At 60.8% G+C, this 23,995-nt stretch overlaps 1 protein-coding gene across 2 annotated transcripts; it reads right to left on the bottom strand.

Moving 5' to 3' along the window:
* Positions 1-836: 836 nt before the first annotated feature.
* On the bottom strand, positions 837-21,660 carry DHX37 (DEAH-box helicase 37). 2 transcript variants are annotated; one of them, XM_036220516.1, is made up of 27 exons: positions 21,464-21,660; positions 20,027-20,211; positions 19,114-19,226; positions 17,485-17,830; positions 16,877-17,025; positions 15,690-15,782; positions 14,060-14,156; positions 13,131-13,244; positions 12,023-12,124; positions 11,686-11,800; positions 10,796-10,891; positions 10,526-10,608; positions 9,756-9,897; positions 9,222-9,298; positions 8,668-8,900; positions 7,950-8,061; positions 6,756-6,862; positions 6,408-6,596; positions 5,481-5,605; positions 5,282-5,398; positions 4,305-4,477; positions 3,586-3,700; positions 3,303-3,440; positions 3,009-3,103; positions 2,841-2,914; positions 1,526-1,623; positions 837-1,376 (listed from the first exon to the last, which is right to left on the bottom strand). In XM_036220516.1, the coding sequence occupies exons 1-27, from the start codon at positions 21,567-21,569 to the stop codon at positions 1,291-1,293; spliced, it is 3,480 nt and encodes a 1,159-aa protein (XP_036076409.1). In that variant the 5' UTR covers positions 21,570-21,660; the 3' UTR covers positions 837-1,290. The 2 variants fall into 2 exon arrangements, with proteins under 2 accessions (XP_036076409.1, XP_015985342.2); XM_016129856.2 differs by having other exon boundaries at positions 20,027-20,193.
* Between the last annotated feature and the right edge of the window lie 2,335 nt (positions 21,661-23,995).

Genomic DNA, 23,995 nt, shown 5'->3' with positions numbered 1-23,995 from the left:
AGGTACGTTTTCTCAGCCTTCCCGGACTTGATATTCCAGTTCGGGTTAGCGATGAGCAAGTGGGGGGAAGTTTCATGGAGACAGGGCGATGAGTGGAGACTGAACAGGGAGGGTGGAGGGCCCGTCTGCGCACACCGAGCAAAGGGCAGGTGCAAAGGCCCCGAGGTTGAGGGACTGGGCTGCTCTGTGTTGACAGGGCCCTGTGCGCGGAGCTTACAGGAGGGGAGCAGGGGTTTGAACCCTCCAAGACACTGGAAGGCCCGATGCAGGTAAGAGCAGATTTGGGTTTTAGAGGCTCCCTCTGCTGGCCACATGGAGAATACACCGTGGGCCAGCCAGGAAGGCACAGCGTGGCCCAGGCAGCTCAGGGCAGGGGGAGGTTGTGGAGGCGGGCAGCATGAGGGGGCTCTGGAAAAGTTCTGGATGTGGAGGGACAAGGGACAGAACTTGCAGATGGCTTGGACATGTGTGGGGGGAAGAGAGGAGCGAGAGTGAGCGAGAGACCTCCTCGGCGGTACCCGGGTTCACGGGCGTGGGGACAGTGGAGTTCTGGAACATTGACCGTGTCTGTGTTGTTCTGCCTTACTTACATGTTTATATCATGGAACTTGTGCATCTACATTACGGTGGCAGCACAAACTGATTTAGGAAAAATCCCCGAGAGGAACTCTGCCAGCCCGACCTGCGTGCTCACAGGGCAGATCACCACCACCGCCACGCTGAGTGCCCGCCCACTAGTTCCACACACGTGTGTGTGTGCGTGTGTGTGTGTGTGCACGTGTAGAGGGGAGAACTCCCCAAGACCACCCCACATTCAGAGACCAACTGAGATGACGTTCTGGACTCATGCCAAGATTTATTACAGCAGCGTGGCTGGCAGGGGTGCCCGTCGGGGAGGAGACCCCCTCCTTGTGTCCTGGCCAGCGGGGAAGGCGCACCGCTCTCGCGGCGGAGGGGGGCCCCGGGGGAGGTCCTGCAGCTGCCCCCGCATGCCCCCAGACCCACTGGCCGACAAGGGACTAATGTAGTCCATAGAGCACATTTAAAAGCAGGTGAGATACACCATTATTCACCTTGTAATAAATAGTTCTAAAAAGTCGCCGCTGGGACAGACTGCCCAGGGTGGCAGCAAGCTGTGTCCACAATCCGGCCACGATGGACCAGGGTGTCCAGGGGCTTGACCTGCCTCCTGGGAGCGGTCCGGGGTGACCATGTCAGAAACTGGCCAGTGCCAGCCTCTTTGGTCCCCAGACCAGTCCTCGGCCCAGCAGCCAGGCGTGGTGTCAGAGGTCAGAGGTCAGAGGTGGGGGGCCAGGCTTTCTCGATGTTGGCGTGCATGGCTTGTGGGAGCCACGCGCAGTACTCAGCCAGCAGGTCTGCAGGAGGCGGGAAGGCGGTGTCAGAGTGGCTCTGTGTCCGGCCACCGCTGCAGGCACACCCTCCCGCCAGCCTCGGGTGGCCTCGGCGGGCCCCGTCCCGTCCACTCCCCAGCTTGGCCATGGGGCACCTGCCGGGTCACACTCACATTTGGGGTTTTTCCTCCAAGCAGCTAGCAAGGCGTCCCGGCAGTCGGCTCTCTCGGCGACGAGGGCCCTCAGCAGAATCTCTGTCCTGGGCTGCAGCCTGTGGGTGGGGGTGCGGGCCATGGGGCGTCACGCTGCCCGCAGGCTGGCCGCCCCGGCCGGTCCGGAAGCCGCGGGACGGGGTAGCACCAACGCCAGGGCAGCCCTGCCCGGGGGTGTGACATGCCTTTCCCTCCATCACATGGGGGTGTTGGACGGACAGATCTGGACCCCGTCACCTCTGACACCAGCTCCTACCGGTCAGTTCCATCTTTGCCGTCTCTGACCTGTCGGCCTGGCCTTTCCCAGGTTCATCGAGCACTCACCCACCCGGGCTGCTCTGTACATGCTGCCATCCCATCTAGAACCTTCCTCTAGACTTCTGCCTGGTCCACAGCCTGCCTCCCCCACACCTGCCCAGCCCCACCTGACCCGACACCATGCTCCAACACCCTGTTACCACCCACCACCTGTACTGTGTTGTTAGGTGTCAGTCCCCGGCACTGGAATGTCCCAGTGGGACAGGGTCATGCCCGTACCCCAGCAGAGGATGCTCAAAACCCTCTCCTGGGTGAACGACTGGGCTGGCTGCAGCCTGGCAGGGGCACCTGGCCCCACGCCCTCATCTGGAACCCCTGGCGGGGGGGGGGGGGTTGGGGCGCTGTCCAGGATGCCACCCTCAGGGAGGGCGGCCACGGGCAGAAAGATCACAGGGGGAGGGGCAGGGACGAGGTGGGTGGGGGTGGGTCAGTGCTCAGCTGGCAGGAAGGCCCCGGGGGCTCAGGCATTCCTGCTGGCACCTGGAGGCTCTGTGGTGGGGTGACCAGTGTCCGGACCCCCAAAGTCCACATCCACCCAGAACCTCAGAATGGGACATTATTGGGCAACAGCGTCTTCGGAGATGTGATTAAGATGCAGTCGTACTGACCGGGGTGGGCCTCGAACTCAATGACAGTGTGCTCAAAGGAGGCACCCTGAGACGCGGGACCACCATGTGAACACGAGCAGAGATCAGAAAGATGCAGCCACAAGCCAAGGGACGCCTGGGTCCCCCAGGGGCTGGAGGGGCAGGAAGGACCCTCCCCTGGAGCCTCCCGAGGGAGCGCAGGCCTGGCACCCGGACTCTGAACCTCTGGTCTCCAAGGCTGTGAGAGGAGACATTTCTGGTGCTTTAAGGCCCCCGGTTGGCGGTCATTTGTTATGGTGGCCAGGACACTAACACACACCAGCTCCCGTCACCACCACCTGCCACTCCGGTGCTCCCGGGAGAGGCTGTACCTGGCCCACGTCTTCAGCATCGTGGTGGGACTGGACAGCAAACAGCCCCGGTGTGGGGCCAGTGTGGGGAAGACCTGAGGAGAGAGTACAGGATGGGGACGGGGGTCCCGGGCTCACCCCCCACCCCCGGCAGCAAAGAGGGGCCGAGAGGATCACGGGGCTCCCCACCTGCCCTTCCAGCAGAAACCGGGCGAAGTGCTTGTAGCAGTCGAGGCCCTCTGGGAAGTCCACCTGGACCGCGGGGAGCGGCCAGCCGACGCGATCTGGAGGGCGGCGGCCAGTGAGGCGCCTGGAAGGACCCCCGCTGCCGCCCGAGGCCCATCCCGAGCCCTGGGCCCTGCCCGCCAAAGGGACGGCCAGCCCGGCGCGACGCCACCTGGCCCACACACACGCACTGCCTTGTGCAGCATGGGACCACGTGTCCACCGGAGCCCAAGGCCGCCAGAAGTCGCCCCGACTCACAGAACACGCTGGCCCGGTGGCACAACACCCGCCCCTTCTCGGGGCAGTAGGAGGGGGGCGGCTCCTCCAGGGGCTTGTCGAACTGGCAGTAGGAAGGCAGCAGGGCTGGGATCCACTGGGCCTCCACGGCCGAGACGCCTGGGGGCCCGGGAGAGGGGCTGGGGTTACGGCGGGCAGGGCTGCCCGGGAGGGGCTCGTGTGTCCTCCCCTCCCAGGGGCCCAGCGACGCCGCTCGGCAGGGCCACAGCGGGCCAGGCGGGGGGCCGGCCACCAGCGTCGCGACCTTTCATGTACAGCTTGGAGGTCTCTACGATTTCCTGGTACACCACGAAGTCGGGCAGCTCTTTGAAAAGGACGGAGCTTGGGTGGATGAACACGGGGTCGTCAAGGAGAGGGGTCTGCAGAGAGAGAGGGGGCGCGGGCTGAGTGCAGGCGGCGCGAGCGCCAGGTGAGATGAGCCCACGCACGTCCAGCCACGCTCTCGGCCGGGCACGCGGCCGGGAACAGTGCTGACACGTGCAGTGACCGCTGCAGTGTCACAGACCTCGGGACCCTGCTGACCGAGAAGCCGGACCGAGAGGCCACATGCTGTGACTCCCTTCCCATGAGGCGCCAGGCAGGAGCCGCCCCGCAGACAGACAGCAGCTTCAGCCGGCGGGGCGTGGGGGGCGCTGAGCCTGCGGACCCCGGTGGGGCGTGCGCGCAGCTCTGCAGGCTCCCTGGACGGTGAGTGGCACCGCTCACGACGGCGCCTCAACTAACCAGGTCCGACAACGTCGGAGTGAGCTCACGCCCCGAAGGGGCTGTGACCCCACCGCGCACTCGACCCTGTTCCTCGGTGGGGACGTTCCTGGAGGCTGCTCCAGGTGTCCTGATGATGCCCTGAGCCGGGGCTCACAAGTGGCCAGGCTGGCAGGAGTCGAGAGAGGTGGGGGGTGGGGAGGGCAGGGAGCCCCAGGCACTGCGACCACCACGCGGCCTGCCCCCGAGCTGGAGCCCCACCTTATAGGCGTTCCTCCACTTGTCGTCCAGCAGGTCCTCGCTCTGGACCCTGCGGGCCAGGTGGTCACCCAGGCCGGCCGTGACGATCTGCCGCAGGTAGGTCACCTGGCTCTCGGAAGGCGGTTGCATCTTGGGGTCCACGAAGAGCCCAGCCTCAGGACACACGGAATTGACTGCGGGGAGAGCCGGGTGTGAGGACGGTGGTGAGTTGGCGGGCCTGGGGCTGGCGTTGCCCGGACCGTGTGGGAAGCCCCAGGCCCAGCGCGGAGCTCCAGCCTCAGCACCCGCTTACCGCGGCCGCCCCCCACCGAGGCTTCTGAGGAGACAAAGCCCTCAGCCGGGCAAAACCCGCCTCCCACCCCATAGCCATGTCCCCAGTATTCCTCTGTGGCCGGCAGAGTGACGTATGAGAGGTGACTGTCCCTATGTCCCTAGACCCCCAGGGTAGCCCTGGGACTCGGTCTCGGTCTCGTCCAGGCTGTGAGCATGGAGCCGCCCCTCCTCCAGCCTCAGAGCAGATGTGATTACAGCTCCATCCGCTTTCTGAGCCCACAGCAGCCTCGAGGATAAAAGCCACCGAGGGCGGCAGGACAGCAGCTCAGAAACACGTGGGCCCCACCAGACGTGGAGAAGCCAGGGCCAAGTCCTACTTGGGAGAGGGGAACCCAAGGAGGAAACTGGGGGTGCCCGGGGCAGCGGTCTAGGCCAGAGCCAGGGGCGGAGGGTGACGAGAGGGCTGTCGCCAAGGAGCGCGTACGACTGAGCGGCCGGCGGGAGCGCGCGCCTCACCGCTCTGCTCACTGGCGCGCCGGAAAGGAGCACGCAGGCCCTGAGGGCCGACCGCGGGCGGCGAACGGACTTTCCTGAGCAGGCGAACTGGCGAAGGCGGAGCCCGTGGATGATCGGGAAGCGAGGACACGGACGACGCCCCCTGAAAGGGCCGCGCCGCCCCGGGGCCGCCCGGGGGAGGGCCGTACCTGCGGTGGTCAGCTGGCCCCGCAGGCGTCGGATCTCCAGCATGGCCTTGAGCCGCAGCCCGTTGGTCTCGCAGAACTGGGGTGAGCAGCCGGAGTACTCGCAGGCCCCCACGGCACCTGTGGGCGCCGGGCACACTCGCTCGCTGTGCCGCCCCGGCCCCGCCGCCCCGCCCCGCGCCCTGCTCGCCGGGGCACGCACCCAGCAGCACCATGAGGTCCCCGAGGCTCCGCGAAGTGCCCTGTCCCGCCCAGGTCCTCTTCATGTGGGCCACGCGGGCCCGCCTGGCCTTCAGCATGGTGAGCTCGTCGTCGCTGGCGGCCGGTCTGTAAACACACACACCTCTCGGCTAGTGCCTGGCCGAGCAGGCTGAGGCTCAGGGACAGAGGCAATGCCTGGTGGGCACCTGGCATGACTAAGGTCCTCGGCTCTGGCTCAACATCCACCCCGAAGTTCGGCTCCCGCGGCCAGCAGGTACCGACGCGTACACCTCCTCCCCAGCACCTCCACGCCCGGGGGTCAGCGCGGAGGTCAGCGCGGACACCAGGAGACCGCCCGACGCACAGGCGACGTCGCGTGTCGCTGTGCTGCTATGAGAAACGCTGACGACTCCTGAAAGCCGCCGAAACGGGCCCCGGGCAGGACCCGGACCAACGCCCTCTCCCACGGCCCCCGAGCCTGAACGCAGCAGCGGACACTCAGGCACGCGTCCGGCGCGGTTCCAGGTCCCGTCCCGGCACTGAGCGACTGAGCCCTAACGGCTCGGTCTTCGTTACCGTCGCCTCCGTTTTCCCCGTGGGGAAGATGAGGCGCAGAGAGGGGAAGTCGCCCTCCCGAGGCCGCACAGCTGGGAGCTGGCAGAGGGAGAGCTGAACCCCGAAGGTCTGGCCCAGAGTTTGGGCTCCTGGCCATTACGCTACAGAACCCGGGGGCTGGCAGTGCTCGAGGAATTCCATTAAAACACTCTGTGGAGACCGGAGCACTGCCAGGCCCTGCAGGACAAGGGTCCTGCATGAGGCCGCCCCATGAACCGGTTACCCCGCCCCGGGGCCAGGCTCCGGGCCACCTCCCAGCCCAGGTGGCCCGTCAGCTTGAGTGAGAGCCCCGAGTGCCCAGTCCGCACCCCACCTGTCCAGCTCCGCGAACAGCTCCCGGACGGTCATGGCAGCCACGATGGTGATGGCGTAGGGCAGGCAACCGTGCTGCCTGCTCAGCGCCAGCATCTTGGCGTAGCGGGGCGCCACGGGGAACGTGGCCATGGTCCTGCCCAGCGCGGTGATGGGGCAGCTCAGCCGGGACCTCTGCAGCTGCTTCGCCCTGGAGGACGGAGGCGGCTCTAGCGCCAAAGCTCAGGGCCCCTGCAGGCCGGGTGCCGGGGGGTAGGGAGGGGGGACGGGGAAGGGGCAGAGGTGGGAGCGGGGAGGGCTGAGAACGGGCTGCGAACCCGCCTCTCGGCTCCCCCAGCCCCTGCCCTACCTTTCTGCTTTCTGGGGCGCCTGCAGGGCACCCAGCGAGATCAACAGCTCCTCGGCAGCAACGAGGGCCTCCACGGAGGGGGTGGTTGGGAAGGGAAAGTTGACGACCTGGGGCACGGGGACAGCGGCGACAGAAGTGAGCGCGGAGGAGCGAGCACGGCGCCCGCGGGAGGGAGCCGGGCCACTCGGGCGGGGTCCCCGCCACTGCCCAGGCCGCGGCCAGAGGAGCCCCAAGGCCCCTCCCTTCTCTTGCTCACATCGTCCACCCGCTCAAGAGCGGGCCCTGAGCACCCACCGCGCACCATTCACTCAGCCCCTAACGCGGGCGCCAGGGCCGTTCCTGGCCGTGGACGTCAAGGAAAGCAGGACGCGGGCTCCGCCTCCACGAGCCGCGGCTCAGCCACAAGGCGCCGCAGACGTGCGTCAACACGGACAGGAAAAAATGAACGTGCCAGACGGTCACACGGTGAGGGGACAGGGAGTGAGGGGCTGAGACGGTGGCACCTTAGAGCGACCAACTCGAGACACGTGGACTAACTCCCTGCGTGCACGCGCGCACAGCGGCACTATTCGCGAGAGCCAAAAGGTGGGAGCGAGCGGGCGTCCAGCAAGCGCGAACTGGCACCCGGAACGTGGTCACCGCGCGCTGGGACGCGATGCGGCCACGGCGAGGCAGGAAGTACCGGCCCAGACTACTGCACGGGGGGACCTTAAAACACGCTGCTCAGAAGCCAGTCACAGAGGAACAAATAGCACAACTCCACTCACACGAAATGGCCACAATGGATGAAGCCACAGAGACGGAAAGCGGCCTGTGGGTGCCGGGGCCGGAGAGAGGGGTGGGGAGGGGCTGCCGATGGGAGCGGGGAGAGGCGCCCCTCCTGGACAGGGGCAGCGTGACGGGGCGGGGGCCCGAGGACACCGACGGCCCTCCACGCACTGGGCGGGCCCGCGCAGCTTGTCCTAGGCAGCCGCCCCGGGTGGTCGCGTGGCACGGCACTGGGGGTCCTGAAGTGAGGGTCCTGGGAGGCGGGGAGCCCCGGGTGCTGGGTAACCACCAGAGAGCTGAGCTCTCGGGCCCCCCGGCTGTGAGGAAGGGGAGCTGGCCCACGGGGGTGGGGCAGTCCTCGCCGACCACACCAGACAGGGGCAAACACGGGCGCGTTGGGGGGCCAGGGCTGGGGGCTGCGCTGACCTTTTCGATGTTGAGGGCTTTCATCTGAAGGATCAAGTCCTCGACGGGCCTCCGGGTGATCTCAGGGGGAGGAAACTGCTCAAAGTCACTGAAAACCGCGGACGAATACAGCCTGAAGAAGGGCCGACAGCGCGAAACGAATGAGCGGAGGCGGCGCTCGGCCACGCTGCCCGACGCCGCGCCCGACGCAGCCCGCGGAGCTCCCGCCCCTGCCTCGCTGCCTGGCCCGTGAGGTGGGCTAACCTCGCGGCGGCCTCGGGGCGCTGGTGGGAGTGTTTTAGGTATCACGTAGGGGCTGAGGCGGCGCGGGGCGCTCGGTAAATGCAACCACCGTTATCATTACTGTTCTCTTTGTATAGTTTCTCGATTTTTTCTTGTATCACTTAACGTTAAAGAGGACAGCAACAGCTACTGAAGAAAACAACGGCACACACACTGGGAACAAAACATTTGCCAGCGTCACCTCTGACAAGGCTCTAACATAAAGGACTCTTACCACAAAAAAAAAAAAAAAAAACAAAAAACAACAAAACAGAACGAGACAAAACGAAGCTGCCAAGGACAGGGCCCGACCCCGACAGTGGAATAAAGGAAAGACGTATTTGAAGGCCAACGACAAAGGACAGTCTCCTGTGGGATGCGGGACCCCCTTTCTCCTGCTCCCCAGAGGATGGCCGCTGCAGAGGTCTCGGTGACAGAGAGGCCCCGGGGCACCCACCTGTAGCAGTGGCCAGGCTCCGTCCGGCCTGCACGGCCCGCCCGCTGATCCGCCGAGGCCTGCGAGACCCAGGTGATGCGGAAGGAGGACACGCCAGTGACCCGGTCATAGTGCCGCTTCTTGACCTTCCCACAGTCCACCACGTACTTGATGCCCGGGATGGTGAGGGACGTCTCGGCCACGTTGGTGGCCACGACACACAGTCGCGTTCCCTCTGGGGGCGGCTGGAAGACCTAGTGTGGCGGGGCAGGCGGCAAGGACGCACCAGAATCAGGGAAGAATTCACGTGGGGTCAAAGTCGGGTAACTCCTCTCGATCAGAGAGAAGGCGGCAGGCCGTGTGGGCCGGGGGGTGACACGGTGACCGGGTCCTCTCCTTGCCTCAGGCTGCAACGCTCCTAAGCTAAATGCAGGAAAGCTGGAGACCCCAATGCTCTCAAAAACCGGGGCCTGAGCCAACAGGCAACAGGGTGGACGCCGGGGCCTGCCCCAGCCTCGTCTGGACGCACACGGGAGGCGCCCAGCCAGGCCCCGCCCCCGGCCCTGCACCCTCACCTGCGCTTGCTTCTCTGGGGCCAGCAGAGAGTAGAGTGGGAGCACGTGCAGGGGGAGCGAGGCATCTGGCTGCTCACCTGTGGGGAGAGCAGAGGTACGATGGTACCCCCTAATGGCACCCCGACGCCCCGGGCAAGAGCCAGCCTCACACTGCCCAGCGCCTCCCCCCCACGGCCCTGTCTCCACAAAGGGCTCTGGCAACCATCCTCGGGAGTTGGACTGTCCTCCCAGCCAGCCCTGAGGCCTACATTCGCCCAGCCTTGGGGAGCCCAGGGTGGCGCCCCCAGTCCAAGCAACACAAGCACGTGGAGACCTGCTCGGTGCCAGCCTTAGGAGCTCAGAGGACAGCAGGGGACGAAGCACCAGAATCCCCAGCCCTCCTGGGGCTCAGAGCTCATGAGGGGGAACCGCTCCAGGTGACATCACTTGACTTGGAGCCCCGAGCACGGGACAGGAAGTCTGGGGCGTGACGGACACTTGCTGAATGACGGAACCGGAGCAGCGCGGGAGCAGGGGGCCCTGCTGAGGCCACACCTCCGTCTGCTCCGTCGTCGGCCAGGTCCAGGTCCAGGTCCGAGCCCAGGGCCTCCTCGTCGTCCATTTCCGCCTCCCTGTCTTCGTCGCCTTCGCCCGCTGGCAACACCGAGTAGCTGTCCAAGCTGATCTGGGGCAACGTCTGCGGGAGACGGGACGAGACGTCAGGACCAGGGCCTGCGGGTCGCCCCACGGAGACGAGCCACCAAGAAAGACAAGTGCCTTCGAGAGCTGGGCCCGGCTCCACCACCGCCCGCGGGCCACACGCCACGGCAGGTTACCCGGCCTTCCCCTGCCTCCATTTCCTCATCTGAAAATTGGGGCCAACCACGGACGCGTCTCACAGGGCTGCTGTGAGGACCATTAACCCACACGCGTAAGGGACCACCCTGCCCGGCATGTTGTACATGCAGCAGGAAGGTCAGGACTAAATAATGATGCTACTGCCCAGGCGCTCGGGGCCCGGCCTCGATCCTCCTGGATCGCAGCACAGGGATCCTTGAATGTCTCAAGTCACAGACCATCTCACCGCCTCTGGAGCAGCGCCACGCCTCCATGGCGGGAGTGTCCTGAGCCCTCTACACCCAGGACAGTCACCAGCAGTCCCAGAGGACCACTGAGCACCTGAAGCAGGTCTAGTGTGACCGCGGAAGTGAACTTGAATTCTATTTTGTTTTAGCTTTCCACCTACACAGCCATGCAGGGGGTGGGGGGGGCAGGGGTCAGACAGGGCACCCCCGGCCCCTCGCCACCCCCGCGGCTGCACGTACCGCCGCCTGGGCCTTCCTCGCCCTCGCCCGCGACTTCTTAAACTTCTGCGTTTCTTCTACTGAATCTTTCTGATCTTCATTTTCTGGAAAAGGTGAGCAGGTTAGTGGGGAGGCAACACCTGCGGCCAGGGCCGGGCTCTTCACCGCCTGGACTAAGTTCGCTGCTTAGTTTATTGGGGGGAAGGGAGGGTGGGCTAAGGGGTCCGCTCTCCCAGCGGGGAGGGGGAGGCTCTGAGCCGAGCTGACCCCGCCTCCCCGGCTGCCGGTTACCTGGAGGCCTGGGCCTGGCGTGTGGGAACGCCCTCCTCAGCCTGCGGCACAGCGTGTGCACCTCGGCCTGCCCCGTCAGGAACACCAGGATGCCGCCTGCGGGAGGGACGCGGCCGCCGTGACCCATCTATTCACGCAGCAAGCTCGGCGCTGACTCGGCGATGACCGTGGGCCAAGCCCGCTGAGAGCCGGGCGCGGGGAAGAGCCAAACCAGGGCACACGGCAGAGCGCGGGGCCCCCGCGCCCGCACGGCCCGGAAGATCGGAAAAAGGGCGCCAACCAGAGGCTGTGCACAGACCGTGCCGGTGACAGTGACAGCAGCTCCATCCGTGATGGCCAAGGAGGGAGCAACCTGGTGCCCGCCCAGAGGGGCGGATAAACGGGGCGGGGGCCACCCCCACAACGGAGCACGACTCCGACGTGGAAAGGATCAAAGCACTGGACCTCGAAAACATGACGCTGAGTGAGAGGCCAGACACCCAAGGCCGCGGGCGGTACGGCGCCCTTCACGTGAAAAGTCCAGAACGGGCACAGAGCAAGAAGGAACGAGCCCATTTAAATGATAGTAAGCGAATAAACAATAACTTGGCAAATGCCGTGAGGGGCGTCGGGACTGAAGGTTGCCGACCTGTGCCCGCGGGCACCTGCCTGGGCCCTGCGGACTGTCCTGGTGTCGGACGTGGACGGAACCCAGCGGCCCTCCCCGTGAGCCCCTGAAGCCTCACGACGCTCCGGTGGGAGTCGGTGGGGCAGGTGCCACCAAACACTCTGGGACCGGGGAGGAAACCGAGGCACGGCAAGGACACGTAACTACTGCGAGACACTCGGAGGGGGCCGGGAGCCCAGGCCGACTGCAGCTCGCGGGCCTGGGAGCAGAGGGCAGGCCTCACCTGCAGGCAACAGCCGGTGCACCTTGCAGACCTTCCGGAAGCACTCGCCACTGTAGTCCTCCAGCGGCGTGCGCTTGTTGAAATGCACCGTCACCGGGAACTGCCTGGACTCGACCTACAGCGGAAGCCCGGGAGGGGAGAGGCGGGGGCTGCGGGCGGAGCGCTCGCCCAGGCCGGGTCCCTCCCGCTTCCTCAACTTTCTGACCACGAGGCCTCAGTTTGGGGCCGACAGCTCAACGCCCCTTGGGCACCAACTTGCTCCCAGGGCGTCCTTGCTTGGTGGGAGCTGATGAGGTGCCACCTCCCCGGCTGCCCAAGACCCGGGCCTGGGCGTTACCTTGATGACCGGGGGCGGCGTGGCAAAGAGCCGCTGGTTCTGGGTGAAGTCCTCCACCCGCAGCGTGGCCGACATGATGATGAGCTTCAGTGGCAGGAGCCTCTGTGAGACAGTGGGCCCGGTGACCCTTGGCCACACAGGGCCGGGGTGACCCTGGCCTCCTGGCCTCCCTCCTGCCCACACCCCGCCGCCCCTGCCCTGGTTGCTGAAAATGGCAGAAAAAGTAGAAAAAGTGGGCTGACAGCAGGACCTGCCTGTCCTGGGCGGTGGCTTGGTAAGGGGGCCCTTAAAATCCAAGGCGAAGCTCCAGGGAGGACTGTGAGGCAGGCGGGGGTCACCCACTCGGGGCTCTGTGGGCGTGGCCACGCCCGCCTGCTCTTCCCGCATTTCTCTCAGCCCCCCCCTCCCCCCACCGCCCTCCATCTTCTCCCTGGCTCTCCCCTCTCCCTGGCTTTGTCTGTCACCAGCCCACGGACCTCCTGAGTCTGCTCACTGCCAGCTGCCCTCCTTAAATCCGAGGACGGCAGGAACCGCTGCCCCGTCCCCAGGCACGTGGCCGGTGCCCTGATCTGGGCCGGCACATACAGAACTGAAAATGTTCGAGGACGGTTCCCCACTCGTAAGGAGCAGGCAGAGTGTCAACTTCCTAGAAGCATCGGGGCTCCGACAGGATCGCTCCTGGAGCCCCCACCCCTTGGGCACTCCTTGACCCCGCAGGCCTCAGTGCCTGCCTCTGCCCCATCAGGGTGGGAGTGGACTGGAGGCCGGGGCTGATGCCAGGCCAGGCGCAGGGCAGGGGGCTCGGAGCGGGCAGCACAGGCTATGGCTGGCCGTCCCACGTGCTCCACGACCCCAGCGACCTGGGCTGGTGCCAATGTGGCCTGGTCAGCCACACACTCCTTGTGGGAGCCTCTTGCTTTGGGCAGAGGGCAGGTAATAATTTACGAGGCTGTACCCGGGACGCCCACAGGTGGGGTCACACAGGGGCTATTACAGCGAGACCCACAGGCTGGCACTGGGTGGGGCTCTCGTCCTCAGAAGACCCCATCACAGCAGCAGCCCGGCGTGGGCTGAGGAAGCCTTGGCCGTGGGCGCGCCTCCTCCCTACCTTCGCCCGGAGAGACACGATGCGGGACAGGAGCCCGATGAGGATGTCTGTGTACACGCTCCGCTCGTGGGCCTCGTCGATGATCACGACCTTGTACTGGGACAGCAGGAAGTCCTGGGAGTGGAGGCCAGCGGGTGAGGCCGGCCGGCCCGGCCTCAAACTCCCACAAACTCCCGCCCGAGGAGCCCTGCGATAGCAGGCGTGAATCCCGGGGCACTCGGGCCGGGGGGTCCTGCTCTGTGACCTCGGGCCAGTTACTTCACTTCCTCGTGCCTCAGTTTCATCTGTACAATGGGGATGACAGGACCCATCTCACGGGGTCCTGATGACAACGACTACCTGCGAAGCCCACAACAAGGGGCGGGGCCTGGCAGAGAAGGGGCAGCTACTACTTATTAGCAGCGAGCTACCAAATGCAGATGCCTGCTGGGTGGGGAGGGCGGGGACCAAGGGCAAGGGGTACAGAAAGGGGCCATCAGACCCAACGCCATGCTCACAGACTCCTTCCCAGATGACCATGGCTGGCCTCGAGGCAGAGGAAGCAGGAGCCGCCTCTGCCCTCCCCAGAGACCACAGCCCAAGGGGACGTGACACAGCCAGCAAGGGGCAGGATGCCGCCGGCTAACGCACGAGGTCCACGCACCAAACTGTCATGAAAACGCGAGCTCACACCGACTGCGCACCCACCAGACGCTGTGCCACGCGGCTCACGCACCACGCGGTTTCTGCTGCCACACACTCACACCAGGAGGGCACTGGCTTGCAGAGCAAGGAACTAAGGCCAGAGAGGCCAAGTAACTTGCCCCATGTCACACAGTGGCACGGTGGCATGGGGCACTCTGCCACGGCTGGCAGAGAAGCTGCTCACACCCAGGGCGCCACACCCCACGCTCACCGGCCTTGCTCTGGGAGACAGACGAGCAACCCACCCTCTGGATTTCCTTGAGCAGCACGCCGTCTGTCATGAACTTGATCCTCGTCTCTTCGGTCACGTTCCCTTCGTATCGGATCTGATAAGAGACGACCCTGTGGGGACAGGCTAGGGCTCAGAGGAGGTGCGGCCCCCAGAAGTGTAGCTAGTTGGGGGTGTAGCCTCATGGCCACTCCAAGATGGGTAGGTGGCCCAAAGGCAGGGCCCCCAATGCCCGGACATCCCCCCCCCCACAGTGTGTGTGTGTGTGTGGGGGGGGGTAGCCATCACGGCCGACTGGACAGCATGTCAACCAAACACACGTGGGGACCCTGGCCGGACCAACCAACTGTAAAAGCCTGTTGGGAGACAGCCAGGGCAATGTGACCAGGACTAGAGTCCACTCGGGAGTGACGATGTGTTCTCTAGTCACGAGGGTGCTGCAGCTATTTTTATTAAAGAGTCTGATTAAAAAAAAAAAAAAGGCCCTGACCTGTCAGCCTGTCAGACCCACAGGGCAATACTGAATTAGAGGTGATATGACATCTCAACCTGCTTCTCAACAGCCAGGGGCAGGACCGAAGGTTACAGAGGGACAAAGTTGGTTGTGAGTTGACAATTATTAACACAGGGTGTTGGGCACGTTATACAGTCTGCTTTTGTACATGCTTGAAATTCTTCTCACAGTAGGAAGTTTAAAGATAAGATGAAAAAAAGGGCAGCTTTATATGTATTGCTGTTTCCAAGACACACCATCACACGGGACAGAAAAGATACAGAGGGTGTGAACGGCACGAACCACTTAACCAGCTGTCGGGGAGAAACAGAGACAGGGTGGCCTGTCTGGGCACAGAACTCTAGAAGGATCCACAGGAAACGTGCGGCGGCGGCCGCCGCCATGGGACGGAGCTGGGCGCCTCACCCGCCAAAAGCAAGCACAACGAGCCGCCCTCGCTCGCGTGCCAGTCCCGACGGGGCAGGCGGCTGCCACTCCCCGCCACGTGCCGAGGGCCCGGGGGAGGCGGGCGCACAGCGGACAGAGCCCAGTCAACATCTGATGACAGGACAGGCGACAGACGCCCTCGCTCTACACTCCTGTTTTCTGAAGTTTACACCCCTGGGACAGACACCCCTTCAACGCCGAATTCGAGGTGCGGGCTGAGGCCCGGGCGCCGGCATCGCGCACACGCCCCGGCCACTCCCGAGCGCGCGCTGCACCTGCTCTGCTCAAACTGCTTTCCAGGGCGAGTCCCATGGCCCACTGCCACAGAGGACCTGCGGTCTGGAAGCCTGGGTTTCGCACGAACTTGGCAATGCTAAGTACTGACCACTGCTGGCCTGCGTCCGCCCACCCGCTGCTCCGCTCTGCCCTCAGGCCCCTGTAAGAGCCGCTCTGTCCCCTCAGTGCACTGTGTGGCGTGAGCCCAAGGGCCTGGCTGGCTTGTCCCTGCCCCACGCCCCCGCCGCCCGGAGTCCCACCATCTGGCATGCAGGGAGCCTTCTCGTATGAGACCCCTGCACGAGGAGAAGCCACACTCGCACCCAGTGCCCCTGGGTGCACGAGCGCCGCTCAGCTCCTCCCGGACAGCGGAGCCCTGGGCAAGGCCAAGGACCACCTCCAGTCCTCTCCCAAGAGGTCGAGCCCTCACCGCTGTGACAGATTCATCTCCTTGGCCACACGCTGAGACATGGCCACAGCGGCCACGCGGCGAGGCTCCGTGACGCCGATGATGCTGTCGTCACTGGGGAGAGAGAACACAACACATCGGCAGTGCCCGCGTCACCTGTCTGTCCCAAAGTCACGCGCAGCTCCGCGTCAAGGTGCACCGCGTAGATGAGGCCCTCGGCAGAGGCGACGGGGCACACACACCGGGCGAGGCACCTCGGCGTCGCACAACGGCCGCAAGCAACGGCCTGCACGTCGGCACACACGAGACGGGGACGGCGGCCGCGCGACGGCGACCAGGCAGCCGCGGACACGCAGGTGGCCCGGGCAAGGCGGGCACATGCTCCTCCAGACAGGGCACCCACCGAGGGGACCGTGGGTGGTTTCCGGGCTGCACAGAAAGCCGTCCACGCGGCAGGTCAGGCCGCCCTCCCCACGAAGCTCTGCTGGCGGGGCTGCCCCCGGGGACTGGATTTCTGGAGGATTCCTGCCACCCGCCAGGAGGCACTGGTTGTGCCTGGAAGCTTCGTACGAGGTGTGGTCTATGACGACCACCTGCTCTCCTCATGGGGGCCGGGATTTGGGTGCCAGCCAGAGGTGCCTAGGTGACCGGCCCTGGGAGCGGTGTCTCTAGTGGGCTTCCCTGGTAACGGCATTTCACACATGCTGTCGCAACCTGTCGCTGGAGAGTTACGCGTGTCCCGTGTGACCCCGTATGAGAGGACTCCGGTGGCCTGGCCCTGCCGTGCGCCCTCTCCTTTGCTGGGTCCCATCAGTGGACCAGGTCGTTACCCTGAACACAACTATGTGTCTGGTCTTGTGAGTCTTCCCGGCAAATCACTGAACCTCGGGTGGTCTTGGGGACCCCCGACACAAATGGGTCAAAAGTACCAACAGAAGGCGACACACAGCTCCACGGCCCAGGGGCTCACTGAGCATTTCTCATGAGTTCAGTCACTGCATCTGCCTAACACCCCTGGGAAGTAGGTGCGGTGACCATTCCCAGCTCACAGCTGAGGACACAGAGGCCCAGGGGAGTTACCCAGCCCAAAGTCGCACGGCGCATGCGCGGCACAGCCGGGCCTGGGAGGGCACGTGCTGCTGAAGACTTTTGGGGACAATATTCCCCGTCGCCCAAGGGGCCTGTGCGGGACCCGGCACCAGCCGCACCTGCTGTAGCCTGCTTCGTAGAGGAACTGGGGCACCTGCGTGGTCTTCCCGCTGCCGGTCTCGCCACACACGATGACGACGGGGTGCTCGGCCACCGCCTCCATGATCACTTGCTCTTCAGAGAGAATCGGGAGCTTCAGCCGCTCTTCCTGCCAGAAACAGGAAGTCAGTGCTCAGGGACCAGCGTGGGGGGGGGGTGGTGTGCGCGTGTCCCCTGCGGAATGGCCACAGGGACGAGGGGACTTTGCTCAGACAAGGCAAGACTATGTAGGGAGACGTGGTTTCTGTCGAGCTGGCAGCTGGCACGTGGACTGCACCGAGGCGCGGGGCGCCAGGTGCGTCCACTGGAGAACGGAAGCCCGGACAGCTGGGGAGGGGGCCAGGGGCTACGGCCCAGCGGGGACAGACACGGGCCGGGTCCTTGGAGCACAAGAGCGACGTCCATGGGGACAGCCTGGCCGGTGCAGAGGAGGCCTGAGATGTGGGAACTGCCAGCCGTTGCTGGTGGGCGGGGGGGTCTAAGTTTAAGGCACAGGCGACGCGATCTGCCCAAATCACGGGGACGCGCGCCCTCTGCCCCAGTTCTCACGAACACCGGAGTGACAAACCTGCATTTCGGGGGAGCGGTTGACGGGGATGAAGACGGCGGGCTTCGCGGGGGGCCTAGCCAGGGTGGAGGCTGCGGCTGGAGGAGCTGGAGGAGCAGCAGTTCTGGCCTGAGTGGCTGGGGCACTGGGCACTGGGCTCTCGCCCCCAGTCCCCGGAAGAGCTGGTGGCCAACACGCTGCCACCATCCCTGCACCAGCCCCCACCCGCTCAGCGGCCGGGGCCTCCTCGGGGTCAGACTCCACTGAAGACTCAGACTCCTCTTCCGCCTCCTGGAGCCGGCGCTTCCGCTGGGCTCCACTGAGGCTGCTGATCCTCTGATCCGGGGTAGTGACCGCGTCAAACTTCCTGCCGGAGATGAGGCATGAGGCCTCGGATGGACCCGAGGCAGCTCTGACCGCAAACGCTCACCAGAGGCCAGGACTCAAAGGCCAAGCGCCTTCCCACCTCAGGGCCTTTGCACGGGCTGTTCCCACTCCCTCACCTCACTCGAGTGTCGCCGCTCAGGGGCTTTGCTTGACCACGCAGCCTGGGCCACGTCTCCCATCTCCCTCCACCCTTCCCCCTGCTTCGTTTCCTGCTTGGTGTTTCCCAGCACTAGCTGTGTATGCATTCGTTTGATCCCTGCCCATCTCCACAGACTGCGAGCTTCCGAAGAAAAGGTCATTATTTTATTTTTGTTCACTGCTCTAGCCCCAGGGCCAGATAAGAGCCCAGGGCACAGACTGCGCTCAGTAAGCAGTTGTTAGATACACAAGAATGCTTGCTTACGGGGACCAGGTCAGCACTAACACGATGAACAGAGCCCGCCGAGAGTGAACAGGGGTCAGTGGGGGCCTAGGGTCGGAGGAGCGCACGGGCTCCATCCGAGGCTAGTTGTCCTGCAGAAATGCCAGCCAGTGTGGCCAGATTGTCCAACTATTCACGACCAGGTGGGAATCTGCATTTTCATGTGAAATCTCTTAATTCTTAAATGATGGCTGTATTGGGTTGAATAGTGTCTCCCCAAAATTCACGTCCACTGGAGACTCAGGTTGTGACTGTACTTGGAAACAGGGTCTCTGCGGATGGGATTAAGCTGAGGTCATGTGGGACTGGGGTGGGCCCCGAATCCAGTGACTGGTGTCCTTATGAGAAAACAGAGACACAGACCCAGAGAGGAGAACGCCACAGAGGACAGGCACTGGGAAGATGCTGTGACGATGGAGGTGGAGTCATGAGTACACAAACCAAGGAACGACAAGGCCACCGCCAGAGCCTCGGAGAGAGGCGTGGAAGTCTCCGGCCAATACTTTATACTTTGGCAAAAAAATCTGAATGCCTTAATAACACTACATAAACCAAATGAAGCTCGCTAATGGGCCAAATCTAATGTGACCACCTGACTGGAATTTCTAGCCTAATCTGCTATGCAAAAGGCATCATCATTGGAATAAGAAACTTTGCTGTCCTGTGCCTTGTGTGATTATTTAGTGACATCTGGGCCTCTGCCCACAAGAAGCAATATGGCATGTAGGCCACTGCAAATGTATTTCCTCCAAACAGTCTACCCCAGAAGACTTGCCACCTGAGAGCCCTTCCCCAGGGCCCTGGCCAAAGTGACGGGCTTCAGAAGGGGCTGCCAGACTTACTCTTTGGTGTGGTACATGCGCTCCCCGGTGCCCAGCTTGGACATGGTGTAGTAGAGTCTCATCTCCGCTTCTGAAACCTGGACCTCACTCAATTTCTGCAGCATCTCTGCTCGCTGGGGAAGGACACACGTGTTAGATACGCGGCATCACAACTCTCTCCTCCAAGCGAGACTCCGTGAGATTTCAGAATGGCTGACACTCCAGTCTTTTTAAACCACAAGTCTAATTACAACTGCACCGTTGTGCGGTGTTCTTACACCAACGGACGTGCGAGCTTAGGGTGGCTTCGTACCCCCTACAGTGTCTGGGGTTAGCTAAAGGCTCTCTCTGCACCACCATGTGTCATTAGACTGTCGACGACCCAGGCGCCCACCACTGGGAGACCAGTTAAAAAAGGAAGCCCATCTGTATGAGGCAGCACCCCCAGCTGTGACGACAGGAGCATCAGCCATGTGCTGGGAAGGGGTCGCCATGCTGTCTTGAATAAAGCAGTGTGTGGGGACGGGCCTCGTGGTTTCTTTCCCCTGGCGATTCATGAGTTTTCATTTTAGTATTCGTGAAATTATAGTTTATATGCGCTACTGTATACATACTTCACAATCAATAAGAAAAAACAAGGTACTGAACAGCAGAAAAAATACTGCACAGGATTTAAAAGGACCCACTCCCAGGACAGTGAGCCTCCCCTGTATTAAGGGCTCCAGGGACTAAGTGGGAGTGCCGCTAACAGGAAACCTGGGTGCACCCTGTGTGTGAGGTGACCTTGACAGAAAGTCAAACGTGAATCTCACGAAACTCTGAGGTCGGGTCTCTCAGGCTCCCTGCCCCGGGCATTCTGGGACTCAGGCCCCCCACCCCTGTCTCCCACGCTGGAGTGCCGTGTGCAGTGCAGACATTGACAGAGCGGGCACACCTGGCTCTTTTTCTCCTTCTGTTCTAAGATCTTCTGCAGCACTTTGCGCTCTTTCTTGGTCAGAGGCTTCCTCTTCTTGGGCAGCGGAGGGGCCTTGGTCTTTTTCTTCTTCTTCCCCGGCAGGACGAGCACGTTGCTCTCATCGACTCCTTTCAACGTGCCCCTATCTGAAAAGACATGCTTGCCTGACCCACAGTCCCGGGGCCAAGGAGTCCGAGCACTGGCGATACTCAGGGATCCCCAATAATTCTGCTTCCTCTGGGGCCCTCCTGCTCCACGTGAGCCCCTTCAGTAACGGCACAGACATAGGGGTGCAGGCCCCGCCGCCTCCATCCTGGTGTTGGGGGAGGAAGGGTACCAGCAAGGGGAGTACATGCTGTAACAGTGCTTCCCACGGAGTGGGGCCTGCTCTCAGTGGGTCTGTAAGGTCAACGTTATCTCCATAATGATACTACACGTTCTCTTCAGAGAGCGCAGTCGACCAAGTACTGAGGTTGTGTCATACCTATTTTTTACAGTCACAGTTTTAAAGTATACAGTTGAGACCAAATTTCAGCTCTCACGTTACTCTTTGACGCAACCCACTGCAGCACCTTGAGGAGAAGGGACCCTGGGGGAGCGCGTGTCAGTATCTAACGCTGGGCTTTCCCTCCAGTGTCCCATCTGGGCAGTAAGTGACTCTTCTATCAACTAACTGCTCAGGCTTTTCGCGCGTTTACGTCAGTGACAAAGTGCAGGAGGTGTATCGTGACCTTCATTAAGAAGAATGAGAATTTCAGGCAATGCAGCTATCTCCTATGGACGGTCCTCCCCGTGACCCTAGGGGCCCTGCACCGCCCCGCTCCCATTTTTAATTTCATCCCCACTGGGCCATTCTGGCTGCCTTAAGGTCTTGACTCAAATAACACTTTCTCAGTGAGGCTTTTCCCACCCACCCTATGGAACATGGCAACCCACCCAAGAACCTCTTCAGCATTATCTCCTCAGTACTTACGTCCGGCACTGCATCCTATAGATTCAACAGGTTTGTCTTTGCCTGTCTCCTCCCTGCTAAGCTCAGCAAGGCAAGGATTTTTTCCTTAAATGTCCTTTTCCCTCGTGTCTCCTGCACCTAAAAGCTCCTGGCCCTTAGTAGGCACTCCTACTACAAGGGAGTGTCAAGCACTCGAGCTGAGCAGACAGGTCTGGGCTTAAGACACGAACTTAGGGTTCTTGCCCAAACTCCCCATGCTGTTATACTAGAGCTGGACTCTAAGCGAGAGAAACTCCACGTATTGTCCCACTTCAGTTAAAATTAGATTGTCACTGTCCCCCCTTCCTTTGTATCTCCTTAAAGGAAAGGCGCAGTCTGGGAGCCCTTGGGTCCCCAATGGCCAGCCCTGGCCGCGGGGCCCCGCTTGGCCCCTCCCCCGAAATCCAACTCCGGGGACGCCTCACCCTCTATTTCCAGCCGCACGGGGGGCGGCTCGGGGGCGCCCTTCGAGGGGCCGGGAGCCGCCTGCTGGCGCCCCTTGACGTTGTACCGCCGATGCAGCTTCCCCATGGCGCCCAGGTCCTGTCAGGTTCAGGCAGGGCTCACCCCCAGAGCACTCCGAAGTTCAGCCCTCGTGGGTTCCCAGTCTGCCGGCTCAGAACGGAAAACTTCCGGGCTGCGCTCTCGCGAGAGCTGAGCATAACCCGGCCCACTGAGGGGCGGTGCTAGAGGCGGGGCCACGGGGAAGGGCGGGGCGGGGCCGGAGGTGGGGCGGGGCCAGTTTAATAGAGGTCGAGGCCTGAGAATCCTGCCGAGGCCTGGTTGAAACCCAGGGTTCTTCTCGCGCCGTGTAGTCCGGTCCTTTAAATTTGAATTATGTGCTAATACTAATTTGGCGACTTGAGAGTAGGAGCGTTTTATCACCTTTAAAAATATAACCCCGCCCTCAATACAAACTTCTTCCCTCCTTTTTTTTTTTTTTTTTTGCTCACATGTATTTTTTGATATTTCTATAAGAAACATACATTAAGTTGGGTGGTAAAAGGGACTAAATATTTCCATTACAAGAAAAAAACTGAAAGGAGAAAGCATCTATTAGCTTTAAACTCTCATTACACATTACATTGTCTGCAGCGCACTGGGAAATAATATATTTTCTGAATCCTGTAATTATCTTGAGAATAGAACAGTTATAGTGTGTCACCTTTTTTCCATTAAGTGTTAATTTGTTAAGGGCTAACATTTAAATAAATGATATCACAAAGAAAGGTAAAGGACCTAGGGGTTATTTTAGAATTTTAGAAAGGATAAAGTTATTTTTAAAAAACTGTCCCAGGAAAAACATTTGAGGAATCTGGAATAAGATCTGGCTGCAGAGTAGGCAAGCAATAAATAGTTGTTGAATGTAGGGATGAATGAATGAATGAATGAATGAAGAATGTGATTGAATTTGGATAAGTGCCGCTCCTCCTTCCAAAACAAAAAGCCCCACAAACGCACAGGTGGTACATGAGGATTTATGTAGTACACATATGAACAATTTAAAAAGTTGTATATTAAATGGATTTTTGAAAAAAGTGCAATTAGGATAGCAAACCTGTATTTTCATGCATTTCATTGTTTAGGATGATAGTGATCCACAGTTTCTCCTTTAAATACATTTGTTGTGGTGCGTTCAAATCTGAGACCCAAGGAGCCAATTGAGATTAATTATGAGCCTTCATTAGCCGGGCGGCGACTGACTCTACCACGCAGGGTTAGAGGAGATCAGCCCCGGGTCTTTGTTTGAGGCAGTTTTATAAAGCCTCGGACTACATCTTAGAACAAAGAGAGAGAGAGAGGAAATTACAGAAAGCAGAAGTTAACCGTTACTGTCCTTTACAGAGATAAATGTATCTGGGGAGTTGTTAGATCAAACATAGCCTGGTAGACAGTCTTGTTATCTGTATCTTGGAATGTTGTGCCTCTTCCCAGGACTTTGGTGCCTCGAGGAATCACCTCCTTGTTACTGATTTACTGGGAAGTCTTCACTCTTACAATTTCAAAAGAGGCATCTCACAAAGCCCAAAACTACGTTAAACAAGTAAGCAGTTTACAGAAGCAGAAGTCGACCATTAACGCAATACAAATACATCACCTTGTACTACACTCTGGTTAATAAGTGAGCAGATTACAGAAGCAGACACTGGCCATCTTCATATCCTATACAAGACATTTCCTAAACCCACACCCAAGCAAGTAGGACAACTTCTGGTATCTCTAAAGATATTTCTTTCCTGTAGCTGACTTAAGCTAGTTGGCTCACTTTGAAGATTTTCCACCCTTATCACATTTAATTATATAAAAAGTGTGTCCATTTTACAATTTTCAAGTAGGTAATAGTACATTTTCCTATATTTTCTTCCAAAATATTAAATGCCAAAAGATTGTTTTCAGAAGAGATAACGAACATTCTATAACCCCCCACCAAAAGACATATATGCACAGCATGGGTCTCATAAATCAAATGTAGAATAAAAGAGGCCAATCAGAAAAGATCATATTTGGTGATTCCATTTACATAAAGTTTAAAAACAGGTAAAATGAATCCTCTAAATTTTGGAGGGGCTTAGTGGATAGGAGAGGACAAAGGGGGCCTTTCTGGGAAGCTGGTTATGTTCCATTTCTCCATCTGCGTACTGGTTACCTCTGTGCTGTTTGGATTCATAGAGAGGCACCTTAGGATTTGTGTATTTTTCTGTTTGTATGCTATACTTCAATTAAAAATTTACTTTAAAAAAAAAAAGAAGATAAACTATATGGCCAATAAATACATGGAAACCTCACCAGGAATCAAGAAATACATAAGTTCAAAAATAATTCTTTCATTGGGTTGGCAAAAATTAAGTTTTAGTTTCCAGGTGGTCTCAAAAATGTCTGGTTAGACATGGTTTTTTTGATTTAGGATGTGAACAGACCCTTGCATTGTGTTTGGTTATTATAGTTCTTAGGTCTTT

Source organism: Rousettus aegyptiacus, unplaced genomic scaffold, assembly GCF_014176215.1.
Source record: "Rousettus aegyptiacus isolate mRouAeg1 unplaced genomic scaffold, mRouAeg1.p scaffold_m13_p_5, whole genome shotgun sequence".
Classification (NCBI taxonomy): Eukaryota; Metazoa; Chordata; class Mammalia; order Chiroptera; family Pteropodidae; genus Rousettus; species Rousettus aegyptiacus.
Note: the sequence above shows the minus strand (reverse complement) of the source record. Positions and strands in the feature narration are given on the sequence as shown.

Excerpts from the sequence above, each read along its gene's own strand:
- DHX37 (XM_036220516.1), bottom strand. The coding sequence starts at position 21,569 with ATGGGGAAGCTGCATCGGCGGTACAACGTCAAGGGGCGCCAGCAGGCG. Across the intron at positions 13,245-14,059 it reads TGCTCAAGGAAATCCAGAGG|GACTTCCTGCTGTCCCAGTA; the intron begins GTGGGTTGCTCG and ends CTCCACTCCCAG. Across the intron at positions 5,606-6,407 it reads CTGTTCGCGGAGCTGGACAG|ACCGGCCGCCAGCGACGACG; the intron begins GTGGGGTGCGGA and ends GTGTGTTTACAG.